Source organism: Lepisma saccharinum, chromosome 13, assembly GCF_977018435.1.
Source record: "Lepisma saccharinum chromosome 13, izLepSacc3.1, whole genome shotgun sequence".
NCBI lineage: Eukaryota > Metazoa > Arthropoda > Insecta > Zygentoma > Lepismatidae > Lepisma > Lepisma saccharinum.
In genome coordinates this window covers 24,513,931-24,534,298 of record NC_139241.1, presented here as the reverse complement: position 1 = coordinate 24,534,298, position 20,368 = coordinate 24,513,931, and the positions used below count along the sequence as shown (strand labels likewise).

At 37.2% G+C, this 20,368-nt stretch overlaps 1 protein-coding gene across 1 annotated transcript in view; it reads left to right on the top strand.

The window, feature by feature from the left end:
- Positions 1-20,368, top strand: part of RpL7 (ribosomal protein L7) — a 52,659-nt gene that overhangs the window by 31,050 nt on the left and 1,241 nt on the right. The window contains exons 5-6 of the mRNA XM_083133469.1: positions 1,403-1,559; positions 6,235-6,332. Of these exons, the coding sequence (XP_082989595.1) occupies positions 1,403-1,559; positions 6,235-6,332 (255 nt within the window). The remainder of the gene's footprint in view (positions 1-1,402; positions 1,560-6,234; positions 6,333-20,368) is intronic.

Below are 20,368 nucleotides of genomic sequence, written 5' to 3'. Positions count from 1 at the left end.
GATATTCTACCAATCCAATTTAAATTAGGAATGCTCCTTGGAGAACCTGAAAGGTCTTTGACGTCCTTAATAAATGTGTGGTTCAAGGTGACTGCTAGGGATGTGCCAAAGCCGATTACAGATGTATGAAAATTGGCAGAAATTGACATATCGGCATTGGCAAAAATCCGATATTTAAACCGGTACAGATTATACTAGAGTTTTACCTTCTAATAAGTTTTATATTCTAGTTTTTGTAAGATTTATTGAAAATTAGGTTCTGATTCTTCGTCATTCTAGAGTTTTTGTAATAAAATTATTGCAAACTCTCATTCAGAGGATCAACCTAACTCAAAATCAGAAATAAAACAGTACATTGCTGAACCAACTAGTCCACGTGAACAGGATCTGCTGTTGTATTGGAAATTCAAAAATGAGTATCCAAACCTGAAGCAAGTGCTCAGAAAATACGTGGGCATACCTGCTGCATCAGTATTCAGTGAATGAGTGTTTGGTGTTGCTGAACAGATTTGCGAAAAGAGAAGAAGTAGGTTACTTCCTGAAGTGCTTCCAAAACTTGTGTTTCTGAAGTTGAATCTTAGAGCAGTAAATTTCCAACATTGAGAACAGGTATTCATTTTGCATTTCAAAGAACTGCTTGTGTACTAATGTTAAATCTCTTGAGAATCTATGTTCTTCTTTAAAGCTCACATAACCACTTTTTGTAGATGCAAATGTACATAGCAAATTTATTTTGGTCATGCTGAAAATAGCATTCCATTTCTGTTTAATAATCTTATGTATCGGAATCAGTTAAATATCGGCATCGGTTCCAAAAATTATCAGTGAGTACATCAGCATCGGTAAAGTTTCAGCTTCGTCACATCCCTAGTGACTGCAGTGCAAAAGAAATTGCATATTTAGTAGGGATGGGCCAATATGAAATTTTGGCCGATACCGATAAAGTACCAATATAAAATTTACCGATAACAGATATTCTACCAATCCGATATAAAATTAGAAATGGTCCTTGGAGAACCTGAAAGGTTCATTGGCCTCAATAAATGTGTGGTTCAAGGTGACTGCAGTGCAAAAGAAATTGCATATTTAGACATTTACTTTTTTAGAAATTAGGGCATGGAGATTATCCATAAAAATTTCAACAAAATGGCAGTATTTTGCACTGAATTATCAGATATTTATCGATATATCGGATTAGTAAAATAATCAGTAATTTTACTGATAAACCGATATGCCTATATCGGCCGATACCGATAGAGTCCATATTAATCGGTCCCATCCCTAATTTAAAAATGTCACTTTTTTTAAACTGACTCTATTGCTTTCATATTCCTATCCCAATATGTATACTGTTGACACTTGAGGTTACAATGCAATTATCTGGAAATGTATTTCATTGCAGGCAACCGCAAGCATGTTGAGACTCTGCGATCCATATATTGCCTGGGGTTATCCAAACCTGAAGACTGTGAGAGATTTGATATACAAGAGAGGACACGCCAAGATCAATAGATGTCGTGTTCCCATCACTTCCAATACCCTTATTGAGAAAAGCCTGGGTAAGTAAAGAATTACTTTATTTCTTTTGTCAACATGAAAGCTGAATTTGCCCAAGTTCATAAACTTGCACGTTGTACATTTTGCGTTGCATCCATATTTTTAAAGATATTTAGGAATGAAATTAGACTGATATCAATATACTACAGTAAAACCTCGTTAATCCGGATCAGAGTAGAATGCAAGGTTTTGAATGTGGCTAGAAGTCAACAAAAGAACTTCCCCCCAAAGAAAAGGCAGTCAACCACTGATGAAATTCTGTTTCCCGCAGACTATGTACTGTACTGTATAGTGTATTTAGACCTATGACCTTTAAATACACCATAATAAACGTGTTTTATAACACTAAAATCACACACAAACAGCACAATAAAAAACACTTCGGAGTTCCTCCAAGCTTTCGACTCCTTCACGGAGTCATCTTCGGGGCTGGTCGAGGACAGGCAGAGTGGTCTTGTTGTGTTTGGAATGTTGGTTGGAGGTTTCCGGCTTTTTTGTGGTTTTTTCTTTTTCTTTCACTTTTAGCAGGTTCTGGTCAATTACATTGGGGCTGTAGCCATTAAGGGAGGCCTGTTGTCTTAGGATGTCCAATTCTTCTTGCAGCACTTGGTTGTTAGAACTTAAGTGCACGGCTCATCTAACAAAGTTGTTCCATATGTTGGCTACAGCCCCAGTGTAATTGACCAGAACCTGCTAAAAGTGAAAGAAGAAAAACAAAAACCACCTTCCCAAAAACGAAGAAGAGGATCCACGACTATGGTTAGAGATACCATTTATATTAGGCCTTTCCACCAAACTCGTACGCATCTTGGAAAAATGTAACTACAGAATAGCACTGACGCGGTACCATCTCTGCTTCAAACGCCGTACCCTTTTGTGAATGAAGACAGTGGATCTTCGAAATTAATATCATGTTTTGTTTGCTATTAGCAGTTTTAATGCACTTTCTACTGTTCTTGTATTTCAGTTAATCTGGACTTTTGTTAAACCAGTCAACTTATCCCTACCATTACTCCGCATTAAAGGTTTTACTGTGGCAATGTGGTTTGTGGCCAGCGTGCTCGTTGGCCACTGCAAAAGGGAAGTGATTGTCCTTTTGCACTAATTTCTTTTATTAAAAAAGTAAAGTAAAGTGTTCCCCTGTGCATAGCACCACGCCATGAAGGCGTATAGGGGGTGTGGGGGTAACGCCCCACACTTTCTTGATCCGGTCATGAGTGGGGGTGATGTGATCAGCATCACGCCCCTGACCGCCTTTACCCCCCAGGGTTTCCCCCAGGTACCCATGTTATTCGACGCTGGGTGGGCGCCGGGGCCGCTTCCACCGATAGAAAAGTTCCCGGATTTGAACCGGTCGGGGATCGAACCCGGGACCTTGAGCATGGTAGTCAGACGCGTTACCGACTGAGCCACCGCGGCCAGATTTCTTTTATTGCTGACATAAATACAAACATGATGTACAGTGTGTAGTTTTTTTATTAAATGAATGGTATTTTGTGCCGTTTTAGTGAAGAAAATGACACTTACTCACATGTAATGTATCTCCATAGACAAATATTAGACCAACTCAAACTGTCGCTTCCCCACAGATGTAATAACTATGTCTACATTTAAGTTCACTAAGAATTGCACAGGAGACTTCACCTCTAGTATATAAAAGCACAATTACATTAGGAACAAAAAAAATATCTGAAATTTCATACAGTGTTGCCAACCTGTAGTAATTTCCTATCTTGGTGCAAATTTCCTCTTAGTTTTAATCACCCTGTGTAAAATGAAAATTAGAGCTAATTTGCAACTTTTCAATATTCACTATCAGTGTCGCTGACAAGAATTGACTACCTTCATTTAATTTAAGTTTTTACTTTTTAACAGTGATATTTATACGTGCATCGGTAAAATTACAATTTACTCTGGTGCGCCTAAAGAGACTCCTTCCAATAGAGTACAGATGAATCTGTCCCATTCCTATAAAATATATAAAGGGCAGTTTCGGAATTGTAGATGCATTATTGTATGTGCTATATATTTATCTTTAGTTTTTTCTTGTAAGTGACTTGTATTAGGTCACGTGCCGGCAACATATTTGTTAAATATCCTTCACGGAGCGGAAAGTTCATCGTGCTGTTTGCTTGTTCAAATAAGTGATTTGTATTTGAATGTGTTCCCTAAAATTTTCGCTACTAGAAGGTGCATTATAACTTCTGAATAAAAGTAAAAGTAGAATCTTGAATAATATTTTTTCACCACTTCTTTCTTGGATGTTTGTTTTCTATTGGTTATTTGCAGAACAACCACTAGCAGTGGCATTTTTCTCTTTATGTTTTGACATGAATCTAATTCTAATCAATAAAGCCTTTTTATTATTATAATTATTTTTTAGGGATTGGCCAAAGTAAAATTTTGACTGATACCTAGAGGCACATATTTTTTGGTGATTAAAAAAGCAAAATTTAGGTACAAAAACAGTCAATTTCGGATTCAAAAGTGGTAAATAAAATGAAATTTCGCTATTATAGCGGTGAAAAAGCAGCATATAAAATAACATTTTGGTTTTAAAAAATCCGGGAACTTTTCTAAGGATGGAAACGACCCCGGCACCCACCCCAGCGTCGAATAACATGGGTACCTGGGGGAAACCCTGGGGGGTAAAGGCAGTCAGGGGCATGGTGCTGATCACATCACCCCCACTCACGACGGGATCAAGAAAGTGTGGGGCGTTACCCCCACACCCCTATACGCCTTCATGGCGTGGTGCTATGCATAGGGGAGCACTTTTTACTTTTTTAAAAAAAATGTGAATATAATCCCGAATTTGATTTTAAAACTGCACTATTACACAAAATAAACATATCCCTTCTAATAGCACATTGAATCATTACTGGAAAATTAAGTTTATTCCTGTATAAAGGAGTCCATTTTTGCTTCTCAAATATTTACAGCAGAATTAATCAATTGCATAACTTACAGTAGACTTCAGACTTCAGAAATTGTCGCGTCAGTATATAAACAGTAAATTTTGTGTTTGAGTCTATTTCACATTTTGCAGTTCTTTTCGCATCATTTCGTTACACAACAGAGTAGGAAAATGCACCTCACACCTTTCAGAATCATGAAAAATTAACATTAGAATGTGTTATTGCACATTTTGTGTTTTCGTCAAAAACTAAACATGCATGCCTCTACCGATACCGATAAAGTACTGATATAAAATTTACAGATAACCGATATTCTACTGATCAGTAGGGGCATGCATACTTAGTTTTTGACGAATAAACGAAATGTCAAAAAACACATTGTAGTGGTAATGTTTCATGTTTTTGAAAGGTGCGAGATGCATTTTGTTACCATGTTTTGTCACAAAATAATGCGAAATTAACTTTTAAACATGAAATTTATGGTTTATTTACCGATGCGACACCTTCTGAGGTCTGAAATTTAGGATTTAAATACCGATGCGACACCTTCTGAGGTCTGAATTATCCTGCGAGTTTTACAATTCACAGAAAATTGATTAATTCTGTTGCTAATAATGGAGAAGCAAAAGTAGACTCCTTTACACAGAAATAAACTTACTAGTCTGATAACTATATAAATGTGCTATTAGAAGGGATAAGTTTATTTTGTGTAATAAGTGCAGTTTTTAAATGAAATTTAGGATTATATTCACAATTTTAAAACCAAAATGTCATCTTATATAGAACTTTTGATGTGATTATTCACCGCTATAACATCGAAATTTCATTTTATTTGCCGCTTTTGAACCCGAAATCGACTTTGTTTTTGTACCGAAATTTTGCTTTATGTTTACCAAAAATATGTGCCTCAACCGATATGCCTATATTGGCCAATACTGATATAGAGTACCGATTAATCGGTCCCATCCCTATTATTTTTATTATCCAACAGTGCAACTCTTATTTTAGGTTTCACTCTATTAGACATTTAATTTTCTTGGTCAAAATGCAAGAGAATTTTATAATTTTTCCCCAGGTTTTACTTCTTGACATCAGATATCCACGTAGCTGCAGGTCCCTAGAAAACATAGTCAAGGTTTCACTGAAATTCGTTGTGCTAAAACTGTTGAGAAGCTTCAGGTGAAATGTCTTATATTTAATTACTGGTACTTCAAGTATGTTTTTCTACTATTTTCAAAATTTTGTCGAGCACTAAATTGTGTCTGTTTGGTCAATGTGGAATTTATTGAAGCCCCTCAATCAGTAGACCTAGAAAAGTGCAATGGTAACAGTGTTAATAAAATACTGACCAAGGCAAAATTTATTGTATAAAATATATATACACTAAAAACTTGTGTCGTTTATTGTGAAGTTTTGTCTGAAGAAGACCCTGTTAGAGGGTGGAAATGTTAAGGTTTTTAGTGTGTATATTTTTTATATATAAGTTATACAATAAGTTTTGCATTGGTCAGCATTTTAATGTTTTAGAAAAGTGTGTGTATATCTGGCAATAATTTCTTGTTGTCATGAGTTTTAGTCCTCTGATTGACAAGGGCAAACGGTTGTCTTGCAGCACATTACTAGTATTATTCACTGTCAAGCTTGACATTTTTGCGCAATTATCAACATGTTGTTTTCACAATAAATTTGACTCCTTGGAGGCACAACATGTCATTAACTTTGTGTGACAATAAAACTGACTACATTTTTTTATTTTTAGGTAAATATGGAATTATCTGCATGGAAGACTTGGTACACGAGATCTACACAGTTGGACACAACTTTACCCGTGCTGCCAATTTCTTATGGCCTTTCAAGGTAAGTGTGAAATACCATATTTACGCGTGTATAATGCGCGTGCGTGTATAATACGCACCCTCGTTTTTGATGGGGAAAAGCAACAAAAAATATATCTCCTATATAATGCGCAGTACAATTCATGTTCCAGAAATGGCTTTCTTAGCGTCGGACTAACATTTACGTATTACATTTAAAATTAATCAGTAGATCATAAAAACGATCTTTTCCTTGCTTTCGTAGCTGATGCATTCACCACGCGACCTTGAACTTCCAGATGTTGGGCTTTTCATAGGAGAGGCGGGAGCAAAGTTATCAACCACCTGTTCAAGGTCGCAGTGCGTGATGCTTACAATAGATGGATGACATCAAGGCAGCATGAACTCGCAACAAGCGGAAGGGTGAAACGTGCGTCGCTGCCGATTGTTTGTGAATGGGTTCGTGAGGCATGGAACTCCATCTCCCTTGAAATGATGATCAAAAGTTTTAAGGTAACGGGAATATCGAACGAGATGGATGGAAGTGAGGACATTTCAGACTACTTGTATTAGTAACTGGGAGTGAATGACGAAATTAAGTGTAAACATTATTTATTTATTTACGTGAGTCAAGCCGCAATAGCGCAGTAAATATACAGGAATTATTTCTATTTGGTAAGTGTTGACGTAATTATTTTAACTTCATATTTGTTACAGTCAACACTCGATACAACGACCTTTCATAGTTCCCAGGAAAAAGGTAGTTATTTCGAAGGGGTTGTTATTGGAATTTGCTCCAAAAACGATTATTAGGAGATAATCGGGCAGAATGAATGTTGGATTTAATACGGGTCTACTAGAGCATTGTCTGTTACAAGATGAACCGGTAAAATAAGATCTCTCGGAAGATCTCAACTTTCTAGGCACAAAAAAAATGGCTGTAAATTTCGTTTTGGTTCGGCTGTGTAAAATACGTCGTAAAAATGTCATTTTCCTTCCTTCGACCAACTTCTAATTCACCCCCTCCCCCATTCCAGGGAGCAGTCCTTCCTCTTCCTCGACTTGCATTGTAAGCCAGCCTGAAAAAGGAAACGGGCAACTTGCGATCTATTTGCACCCAATGCGTATTCTAAGACACATTGAACAGTGTCGCACTCGATAATCATTTTGGTTTGGAATTAGATTTCACTAAAGTGAAACTGTATATTTAGTCCCGATTAGCCCAAAAGCATAAAATGAACTCAAAACAAGCTTTATGAAACCTGCGCATTTTCAGATATCAAAATGTGAGATCTTTATTTACTCTCACGTTAATCGAGGGAGGGTAATCGGTGTCAGCTTATACATTGACCATTTTTTAAATCGTTCGCAGCTTACACATTCAGGTTCTGAAGATAAAGGTGCAGAACATGAAGTTGTTTTAACTCTACTTTTTCTTTCTGAAGATCGAATTTAGTTATCGTCAAATCAAAACAGCTTTGCGAGATACAAAACAATGACTTGCCTTCGCGCTGGATGAGTCATTGCTGTTATCCACAAGCGACAACTTCGCAGACGCTAGACAAAACACTGGCGCCAGTTGCAGCGTAAAAACAATGCGACCGGCTGGAAGTTCGAGCAACAGGTGGTCAGGGAAAATCCTCCGTATTTCAAAGATAACGCAACTGTCGAAGGCTGAACTTTTATCAGCTGTGTGAAGAAGAAAGAATAAACCCTTTCTTTACGTTTTACCTTGCAACAGACAATAATACGGGCAATATTTTAATACAATAGCATTAAAAAAATAAAAAAATAGGACCTGAATTCTGCAATTATTACATTGCCGTGCAGACCAGTGGCGGAGAAAGCTGGGTAGGGAGGCATTTTTTTATATTTTTTTTATACTTGTCCTATGGTTTTTGTTCGTTTTCAAGAATGCATCCAGAACTGGTTGACCATTTTAGAAGTCAAAGGAAAGAAAGAGCGGTCCACTTCCACCCTTGCCTGTAATCAGCTTGTGTGTGCACACACGAGCAAGAAGACAATCGGCATTACCCCCCCCCCCCCCTAAACGTTTGCTGAGAAGAAAAGAGGGAGAAGTCACTCTGCCAACGGAACACTTTTGGCAAATATTAGGACATCGGCACAGTCATGAAAATGTAGAAAGTGGTAAACGGGAGTTATGATGCAAGTAAGATCGAAGTGAACTTTTGCGGAAACCTGGATAAAATGCATTAAGAGTGTTGACGATCTTTAGTTGGTCTATGTGGCTTTGATTATCTATAACAGTTTCACTTCTTTATGAAGTGTTACAGGGAACAAAGAATACGTTTTCAATGAAAGCGATTACCGGAAGTTGTACGCTACAAAGTCGATTTAAAATAACATCCAAGCATATTCGATCTCTTCTCATGTATAAAAGAGCAAACGAAATCACAAAGGCAAAACAAGCCTAGCATGTTGCATAGCAGCCGTCGGCTGCGGGTAACATTGGTACGCTTGGGGGAGGGGAGGGCAGAGGTCAAGTGCTATTGGATATAACTGAAGCGTGGTCTGGTGTTTATTTTTAGATCAGACCCACTTGCGAGCGGTAGAGTGCTTCTGAAGGGAATGAGTGCAAAAAACGTATTTTTCGCCCGATCTCTGATCATGGCCATGTCAAAGGCAAAAACAATTTTTGTGGAAGTTATTTCTCCCGCGAAAAATACCGCTTGATACGTCTCCTGTGTGACGGTAGGCACGTGCTTGAATGCCGCCAGAACGGGTGCTGCTTTTCTCGATGTCGCAAAACTTTCCATTACTAAGTGACAACTCGTGGAAAACTGCCATTTCGCATTTAAAAGTTATTTTTTAAAATTATTATTGCTAAAGAAAGGCAATCTGTAGATATATACATGTTATACGCAGTGACATAGTGTAAAAAAAAAATGCGTGATTTCATTTTGGCTGTCCGAATTATTCCGTGCATAATACGCACCACAGTTTTGAAGGGCAAAAATTTTGGAAAAAAGTGCACATTATACACGCGTAAATACGGTAGTCTTTATTTATTTTGCAAATGAAATGTGAGAAGTTGGGATTATTGCAATAGAAATTAGAATTTATTTATTTTTTATATTAGGATTTTCTGATTGCTGTGGGCAAAAGTTATCCCAGCACTGACACTGTTACAGAAGTTGGCTGTTGTGTGTGTGTTTTTTAAGATGTAGATCATTCAAAATTCCATGATTTAGGGGAAAATAGAAATTCTTAATTTGAAATCATAAATTTCATGTTCATCTACTTGCATGATCACATTAAAGCGTTATTTTGTGTTGGTAGTAGTGTTGCTGTGGATTGAATTTTTTTTTCAGAATGGCTAAAAACTGTATAGTTAATGGAACATGGGAATTTGACCGAGCTAGTAATAATTATTGCCTAGAAAGAGATTTATCACCATGTTGCCATTTGCCACAAATGCAAGTAAAGCAACAGTAAACTAACAAAATAAAATTAGTCAGGAAGGGTTGCAGTGATTTGTAATTTTTACAGTGCACACTTTGTTTTTAACAAAATATTAGATGGTTTACATTGAAATTATTTTTTGTACATTATCTCATTTTTTATACCGTGCGTTCATTTCGATCTTCGGCCGAGAGATCGGGAGAAGCGTGGCGGGCGGCGCTGACGGAGATGCCGACATTTGCGGCCTGTAATGCCCGCTTATTTTTATGGACATATGCAGACATTTATATAAATATTGCAAAACAAGCACTAACCTTTGTTATAAGAGTACGGTTTTAATTTTTGTACCTTAATGGCTGTATGTGCTGATGATTTTGACACGCCCATCTCCTGTGAAACACGGCGTAGAGGTTTGTTTGGAGAACGTTCTAACGCTGCACCAATTTCATCGAGTTTTGCTTCGGTTAGAATCACTCGTTTTTGCTTAGGTGTTTTAAAATTTAACGATCCAGTTTATCGTAATTTAAGGACAAGATGTCTAACCGTATCTCTATGTGGAGGTGAAACGCTTGGCAATTTATGTACAAATTGCCTACACACTTCCCAACACGAGTCTGTTTTCACGTAAGTGTCATACATAAAAATTCTTTGTTCTAAAGTGAAACTTGAGCTGGCATTCCAATCGTCTCACTGACACAACACACACACACACTGCAATAACACAAGTAACGACAAGTAACCAAGAATAACACTCTTACGCACAGTACGAAATTAACACGCTCTTGGTATACATCTGCTCGCCACTATATTCACAGCTGTCTTAATCTAGTCGTGAAGGAACAAAAACTCGAGCTCGGAGATTTCGGATTGCAAGGAAGCTCACGAAAACCATTGACTTTTGACGGTTTCGTCTGCAGCGTAATCTTGATACAGTGTTGCACATTCGAAACCTCCAAACGATCCCCATCGATACAAAACTTTTTCAAGGATATAAACTTAAGCAGGACGTTACTGGTCAAAACTATGATTAAAATGTTTTATTATCTGTGGCTCTTAACATCGTTTCTAAAGCGTATTTATTTGTGTGATGAATTACAGAAGAACTTTTGCGTGTTATAACACAGGTTAGTGCTCGTTTTGCAATATTTATATAAATGTCTGCATTAGTCCATAAAAATAAGCGGGCATTACAGGCTGCAAATATCGGCATCTCCGTGAGCGCCGCCCGCCACGCTTCTCCCGATCTCTCGGCTGCAGATCGAAATGAACGCACGGTATTTACTTGATATATATAAGAATTTCAACTAAAGGTTAAAATATTAAAATCAGTAACTTACGTGTGTGAGCATGATATTGCTGAAACAACGTTTCGGAGGTTATACTACCTCCTCCTTCAGGTCAATGCGATGTTTTCAGACACCTGCCATGGTACCTCGTCGAGAAAGTGTTGGTTGAGGATTTAGGTCAAAAGGTATAGGAAAAAACACTTATTAAAAAGATGATGCAAAATATACATACTTAAAACCATGCAGTACTCTATTAAAACAAAAGAACGTTCAAAGTTGCTGAAGGCAAACTGTTTTTTCCTCATCTTTTTAGTAAGTGTTTTTTTCCTATACCATTTGACCTAAATCCTCAACCAACAATTTCTCGATGAGGCACCATGGCAGGTGTCTGAAAACATCGCTTTGACCTGAAGAAGGAGATAGTATAACCTCCGAAACGTCGTTTGAGCAATCTCATGCTCACACACGTAAGTTACTGATTTTAATCTTTTAACCTTTAGTTGATATTCGATGGTGAGCAATTCGCACATTATCAATATGTTATATATAAGAATTGTTGGCTTTGAAGTATTGGGGGACAACAATTCAGATACGCCAATACCTTTCCTAGATTACAATGAGAGGCCAATCCCTCTCTACTAATGCCACCTGTCAGTGGAGGATGATATTGATGGCAATAAACAATTTTTTAGGCAGAATTAAGTGTATATCTTGAGTGTTAGCAAAAATCCTTCAAGGTGTTTACCAGTCACAAAAGTCAAGGAAAAGTAAAGGAATGAATAGGTAGGTCAAGTAGTGAAGAGAAAGTCAAATTATTATACGTGTGGTCAATAATTTTTGCTGTCACAATGACAGATATTTTACTTCATTTTCCTGCTCCTTGGCTAATCGTGAAGATGAGGATGGATGTTGGTAAGATAAGGGAAGACAGCACAAGCCTCGCACGAGATTACAACAGCAGCGAGTCCAGACGACAGAGCCTCGCTAGTCTGCCAAATGCAGTCCAGTATGTGCTAATAGATGACAGGGTGGCGACAGACCTGGAAAACCTGGAAAACCGGGAAAAGTCAGGGAATTTGAGGTGTCAGAAAAAGTCAGGGAAATGTCAGGGAATTTTGTCTTCTTTGATTTTTTTTATTTTATATTTTTTTTATGTAAAGATATTGTTATGGAACTCTGCACGGGAACAGGAAATCTCGTTCGCAAGTTTCGGCCTCAACTTTTAGGCCCCTTTTATGCGCAACACAACCACGGCGCCAGAAACCAGAGATGGCAGGAGGAGAGAGAGAGAGAAAAAATTCTCTCGCCCGGGCTTCTCGGCGGGAATTTTAAATTCGAACACACTTTGGAGGAAAATTGTTATAACTCTGGCACTATGGGAGCAATCTACTTCGGATAACTTTTGTTTTGCAGCTAAAACATCAGCGCATGTAACCGTGTACAATTCAGAACGCCGGACCGAGGAAGGGGGCTTGGGGGCATGACCCCCGAATTTCAATTTTAAAAAAAAACGTAAAAATCTGTAGTTTGCCCCTTCTTGCCTCGCTATTTTGGGGAGAGGTCGCGAACTTTAGTATTCTTTTCAAAGAATGAACATTTCTCAAGAGAATGAAACATATTTCATGTTCTTGTGTGCAATAGAAGTTGAATAATAAGCCAAAATGTGATTTTTTTTAAAAAAAAAAATGGTAATTTGCATTTTTGGAGGAAAATTGTTATAACTCGGGCACTATGGGAGCAATCTACTTCGGATAAGTTTTGTTTTTCAGCTAAAACATCAGAGCATGCAACCGTGCACAATTTAGAACGCCGGACCGAGGAAGGGGGCTTGGGGGCACGTCCCCGAATTTCAATGAACAAAAATAAAATTTGAATTTGCCCCCTCTTCTCACATTATTTTGGGGATAAGGCGCAAATTTTAGTATTCTTTTCAAAGAATGGACATTTCTCAAGAGAATGAAACATATTTTATGTCCATGGGTGCCATACAAGTCGAATAATCCAAAATGTGATTATTTTTTTTTACGAAAAATAGGTAATTTGCATTTTTGGAGGAAAATTGTTATAACTCGGCCACTATGTGAGCAATCTACTTCGGATAAGTTTTGTCTTGCAGCTAAAACATCATAGCATGGAACCGTGTACAACTCAGAATGCCGAACCGAGGAAGGGGGGTTTGGGGGTGGCGACCTCCAAATTTCAATGGAAAAAAATAAGAATCTGGACTTTGCCCCCTCTTCCCCCACTATTTTGGGGATAAGGCGCGAACTTTGTATTCTTTTCAAAGAATGAACATTTCTCAAGAGAATGAAAGAATGAAACATATTTCATGTTCTCGTGTGCCATACAAGTTCAATAATAAGCCAAAATGTGATTATTATTATTTTTTTTTACGAAAAATAGATAATTTGCATTTTTGGAGGTAAATTGTTATAACTCGGGCACTATGGGAGCAATCTACTTCGGATAAGTTTTGTTTTTCAGCTCAAACATCAGAGCATGCAACCGTGCACAATTCAGAATGCCGGACCGAGGAAGGGGGCTTGTGGGCACTTCCCCCGAATTTCAATGAAAAAAAATAAAATCTGGAATTTGCCCCCTCTTCTCCCACTATTTTGGGGATAAGGTGCAAATTTTAGTATTCTTTTCAAAGAATGGACATTTCTCAAGAGAATGAAATATATTTTATGTTCTTGGGTGCCATACAAGTCGAATAATAAGCCAAAATGTGATTTTTTAAATTATTATTTTTTTACGAAAAATAGGTAATTTGCATTTTTGGAGGAAAATTGTTATAACTCGGCCACTATGTGAGCAATCTACTTCGGATAAGTTTTGTCTTGCAGCTAAAACATCATAGCATGGAACCGTGTACAACTCAGAATGCCGAACCGAGGAAGGGGGGTTTGGGGGTGGCGACCTCCAAATTTCAATGGAAAAAAATAAGAATCTGGACTTTGCCCCCTCTTCCCCCACTATTTTGGGGATAAGGTGCGAACTTTGTATTCTTTTCAAAGAATGAACATTTCTCAAGAGAATGAAAGAATGAAACATATTTCATGTTCTCGTGTGCCATACAAGTTCAATAATAAGCCAAAATGTGATTATTATTATTTTTTTTTACGAAAAATAGATAATTTGCATTTTTGGAGGTAAATTGTTATAACTCGGGCACTATGGGAGCAATCTACTTCGGATAAGTTTTGTTTTTCAGCTCAAACATCAGAGCATGCAACCGTGCACAATTCAGAATGCCGGACCGAGGAAGGGGGCTTGTGGGCACTTCCCCCGAATTTCAATGAAAAAAAATAAAATCTGGAATTTGCCCCCTCTTCTCCCACTATTTTGGGGATAAGGTGCAAATTTTAGTATTCTTTTCAAAGAATGGACATTTCTCAAGAGAATGAAATATATTTTATGTTCTTGGGTGCCATACAAGTCGAATAATAAGCCAAAATGTGATTTTTTAAATTATTATTTTTTTACGAAAAATAGGTAATTTGCATTTTTGGAGGAAAATTGTTACAACTTGGGCACTATCGGAGCAATTTACTTCGGATAAGTTTTGTTTTTCAGCTAAAACATCAGAGCATGTAACCGTGTAAAATTCAGAACGCCGAATCGAGGAAGGGTTTGGGGTGCGCGACCAAAGAATTTCAATGAAAAAAAAAATCTGAAGTTTGCCCCTCTTCTCCCGCTATTTTGGGAGAAGGTGCAAACCTTAGTATTCTCTTCAAGGAATGGACGTTTCCAAAGAGATTGTTTGAAACATGTTTCATGTTCCTGGGTGCCATACAAGTTGAATAATGAGCCAAAATGTTCGGAAATGTGGCATTGATATGTTGCGGAGAGGGGGAGAGGTTGGTCATCAATATGAATTTCCCAGGCTTGCTTCAGACCTGTGTCAGAGTTCGACTCAAATATAAGAGTATTAAGGTCCAAAAAGCCACGATGATACCATATGGTATCATCGGGACAGTACGACCTTACTCTGATGATACCATATGGTATCATTGGGGGAGTAAAGGTTTAGTTTAGCCTCTAAATATTATGTGGAAAATGCATTAAATTATCATTTTTTCTTTTCCGTATGGGAGTAGTAAGGGGACTTGTCAACAGATGGAGGGGATAAGAGCGGGTGGCGTCGTCTGATAGTAAGGCATTTTGTTGGGCAAACTGAAGGAACATGGAGAAAAATAGGTTTTATTGATACATACTATTTTTGTCGAATATCGCCACCCGACAAAGTATCTCACTACAACATGCGACAGAAATTGCATGGACTGCAACATCCAACAAAAAATCGCATGCATAAACAAGAAGAGCTTTAGACTGAAAATATGCTGCTGGAATTTTATTACTCTTCTGGCTCACTTCACCATATTTAATGTAGCAGTGCTTACGAAGGTTTTCTTTCATCATCTTGACGTTACTGGTTTCGCACAAGTTAACATACGTTTACAATGACATTGCACTATTTTTAGATATCAAGAAGAATCCAACCAAACGGGATATATATTGAATACTATCACGAAAAAGTGAAACATAAACCTGTATTGGTGAACGTTATAAAAATTGGCAAGTGCATGCTCCCAACCTCAAATTTACTGCAACACTAGTATTGCAATGAAATTAACACCACTCTCTGTCCTGTCTGTTTGAACTCGTGAGAGATGGTCATTAAATCTCTCACTGAGTGAAGTTAATGTCCAATATTATGAAATAAAATACTAATAATAAATACGTAAATATTTTAATATCATATTTACTCAAATCATTCAATCATAAAAGCAAATCACTTTCTTCAAGAATTGACTTTTGTTTGCCAGCCCTGCTAAATTTTCACTTTCCATCTACTGATTTATACAAGGGGTGGCCAGAAAGTAATTTCCGATTAGTAGGGAACCGTAAACGCCAAAACCGTGAAAACTGGTAATTGTTGCGCAGTTATGTTGAGGAATGTGCAGTGATGTCTGGACACATTTTTCGCCCGTTCGAAATAATGCGAATTTGGCATAAAATGCGAATTGTTGGTGTTTTTGAGCGATTTTTTAAAAATAAATGTCCTAAAACAACGAAAAATTCCATGAAATTCAACATTCTTGATTTTTTCTAGGCGATGTTTGTGTACATAGAACATGCAAGTTTTCCAACATTTTACTCAAGAGTAAACTATAAAGTTATACTTATATGTGCATGAAATAATTCCGACAGCCACATTAAATCATGTATTTCCCACGATTTTTTCAACTTCTATCAAAAACCATTTGCATCACAGAGCAAAGTGGCAGGGTTCTAACAGGAGATCGAGTGCGTATCTACCGTCACACGAGAGCCACATCTTCGTATTTGTCGCACGAGATATGTTTTGAATTACCAAGCTAAGTGCGCACCATCGGCATTTGTCGAGTGAGTAATAATGGAGCTCAGTCGTTAGGGCATCTGACTACTATGCGAGAGACCCGGGGTCGATCCCCTGCAGGGGAGAACCGGTATGTTTTCCACCTATTCAAACTGCTCCGGAACCACCCAGCATCATATGAAGCTAGTACCTTGAGGAAACTTTGAGGGATAAATGTAGCCAGGAGCGTGGTGCTGATCACATCACCCCCACCTTCGACCATGATCAAGAAAGTGTGGGACCCTAACTCCACACCCCTATACTCCTTCATGGAAAAGTGCAAGGGAGCACTTTACTTTTACTTCCTCAAAAATCTGTTCCAACATATCAAACTGTCAAGAAAGTATGTAGACCATGTGACCTACAATTTAAAATAATAGTTTAAAAGCACAATGGAGTATTAAGTTTCGGTATATCTGGCAGATTAATGTTCTAAAACAAAAATGCGAATTTTGGGAAACGTAACACTAACAAGTCAAAAAGATAATGCCAATTTTTGGTGCCATAATATATCGGTATCTGTCACGCGAGAATGATTGATTTTAATTTTTTGGGTGCGTCGCCACTTATGGTCATTATGCACCCTTCAGTATATACGGGGAAAATTCCATTATCCAAAATTCTTACCTTGAAATTAAAAAAGGGGTATGGAAAATAACCTTCCCAAAATAATTTTCAAGATATCAAACTCTCACGAAGAGGCGTAAGCCATGTGACTTACAATTTCAAACAGTAGTTTTAAAACACCATGAAGGTATAATTTTAGATATTTGCCAGAAAATGCGCTAAAATGAAAATTTGACTTTTGGGAAAAATAACACCGTATAGTAAAAAGTAAAAAAAATAAGAAAATACACCAATTTGAAAAGAAAAAAAAATAACAAAATATCAGAGTCTGCCGATTAGGTATAAATAAAACAAGAATATCAGTTGTAATTTATTGCATTAGTAACAGTGAGTCCTAACCTAATTTTCAGCATAATCACCACCGTTGTTCTGGCATTTGTCGTAGCATGGCACTAAATTTTGTATGTCCATGGTATATGTGTCTGACAGCAAAGACTGGAATTATCTCTACCGCAGTGTAGCTGTCAATTCCTTGCCCTGCCAGAAACCTCTTCAGTTAAGCAGAGAGATGAAAGTCAGTACATTCAAGGCCAGGGCTGTTCAGGGAGTGGTCTGAGATCTCTCACCTGAAGTGATGCAAAGGGCCCGTGTGTATTCAGCTGTATGTGGTTGTGCACATTCGATTGGCCTTTCGTGAATTGTCTGCACCATCGTCTGGCCATACTATCACTCACGACGTCTGGTCTGCACACCTCACACGATTGCTGGTGGCTCTGTGCCAAATTCGGAGCGTGCAATGTAGGTTACATCGCAGTCAGTGGGAGACTGTGTGAGAGCTGCAGTCTTTAACCTAGAACTGTCCTAAAACGGCTGCATTGCAACTGTACCAGATTACAGCTACATGCCACTTCTCCTGCCTGCATGTGTGTGTGTGTCGCTCTCCGACCACTAGTGCTGTGTATAGGCACCATTGGAGCTTTTTTCAGGATGCCCCTCGTATATGGACTTTCATAATCTTTTATTATTAGTGTTTTCCTGTTTTAATGTGTGGTTAGCTAAATCAGGTATCTATACAATGCAATTCTATAAATCCCTTACATTTCTAATACCTACATACCCTTTTCGTCAGCATTAATGGTGTAACTGCATGTTGTCAGTTTCACAGTACTTCACTTGGATATACTGTACTCAAGCAGAAATCCCATTGATAATGTAAGGTAATATGACACTTTATTTTGATCGATTCAATTGTTTCACTTATATGCAAGAGTTAGGCTAAATTGTTTGCTTTACAGAGAAAAGAGAAGTAGCTTTATTCATTGAAAAATGAGTCCGCACTCATGGTTTTTGCAACCAGAGGGTTCCAAACCTCAGTGAAAATATCAATATACTATAATACCGAGAATGTATAAGGAGACTGATAAATTACAAATTGTATTTCTTAATCAATCTCTCTTCACTCGTATCTCATTTAGTCGTAACTTTAAAAATAATCAAGTATTTTATTTTAAACTTACTGCGCATGACAAAATACGTAATCCTTCCGTAGCTTCTGAATTGTTTTCCCAAATTCACTATTTTGCAGTTTGAATTCAAATCATAGGGAATAGAGAAATTAAGTCAATTTCATAGAAGATAATATTGGTACTTAACAAAACCATACGTGGATCTGTATGAGTATTATTTCCATTTGCAAAAACATCGATTTTGTTTAGTTTGTAATTGTCAGGGAAAAATGTAAATTTTGTCCTGGAAAACCTGGAAAAGTCAGGGAATTTCATTTCTGCTTGTTTGTAGCCACCCTGATGAAGCAAGTGTAATTCTCTTGTTTAAATACAGCTTCAGTTTTCTTCTTAACTGGCATTTTGGTAGGGGTTTTTCATTAAATAAATATTTATTTTCTTAATTGTTAATTTGCAACTTTACCTAAGTATGGGTAGAATAGATAAAGGTAAGGAAAAATTCATGACAAAGTTAAGAATTTTGGATTTATTATTTTGGTATACACCGTATTCTTCAAATTCTACTCTGAACTTGGCTAGATAAAACTGAAAATATCTCAAACAACCAGTGAGTCTCAATAGTGCCATAGTAACTTGTCACTTTGTATTCAAGGGACCACAGTTTGATCCCTGGTTATCTTGTCTAAAAATAACCCAGAAATTGAGGAATTGCTCTTTCTGGTATTGTGTAATAATCACATGAATAGCATGCACTTGTTGCAACAGTCCAAAACAAAAAATAAATGAATAAGAATAACAGCAGTTGTGCTGCTAACAACCAGACCAAATATGAACTCAAGGAACAACTGTTTACAGCAAAACAAACAGTAAACAATGTACAGTGTACAAGTAAATGAACATTTCTATCAAACCTAGATTTGAAAAGAAAATATACCAATTGTTGGCTTTGAGCCACTACCCTTCTTGTTCCATTTTTTTTTCCTATAGAGTTTCCTAATTTTATTCAGCTTTTGTATTTTTAAATCAAAATCATTACAAGTTAGTAATGTAGATGATTATTTTTTTATTTGTTAAAAATACCACCAAATCAAATTTACATGGGTGTCACAAAAGATGTGGCATTTAAAGGGTGGTGCAGACAATGGCCATCTTTAGTCCGAGGGAGGCTGGAGTCTTCTATTTGGCAACCCTGTAAACCGTGACATCAGCTAGCCAATTACTTGATGAACATTAAGAGAATTGACTTACAGACGTAAAAAAGTAATAATTTTATGTAGCCTATTCATCCAGTTATCACTTCATTCGCTCAAATTGTATTCGCTACTGTATTCAACGTTTTTTTTTTTCATAAGTAAAGCAGTATGTTATTAAGTTGTTAAAAATATAAATTACATTTTTTGAGCCGCATACTAGCATTTCACAGAGCATTCCATACATTTCACATGTGGTGAATCATCAAATATAATAAATATCCAATAATGATGTCATTAATATTCTTAATTATCATGTGCAAAATAAATTAGGGATGTCGAAGAGCTATAACAAAGACCTTAAAACATGTTCACGCAAAAAGCAAATTCCATGCTGAGAAAAGTTGTGTGCATGAGGCACCACACGCTAAGCTTTTACTTTACACTGGTTAAACTACAACACTCAAACAAGAATTTGGGAAACGATAGAAACTCAAACAAACCTCTAGACCATAAAACTGTCTAACCTAACAAATAGTAGAACACAAACACTAATTCCTTCAGGATAACGTATCTCCGCAAGAGAAAAACAATGGAAATGTAACACCTTCTAATTTCTAAACCATCCAAAATTATCCACTTTCTCGCACCAGCACTCGGCATTACTTTAGCCTTGTACATGCAGGGCTTATGTTTATCACATCCACAACTACTATGTAGGTCTTACTTTTAGAACTTTAAGGCCAGTG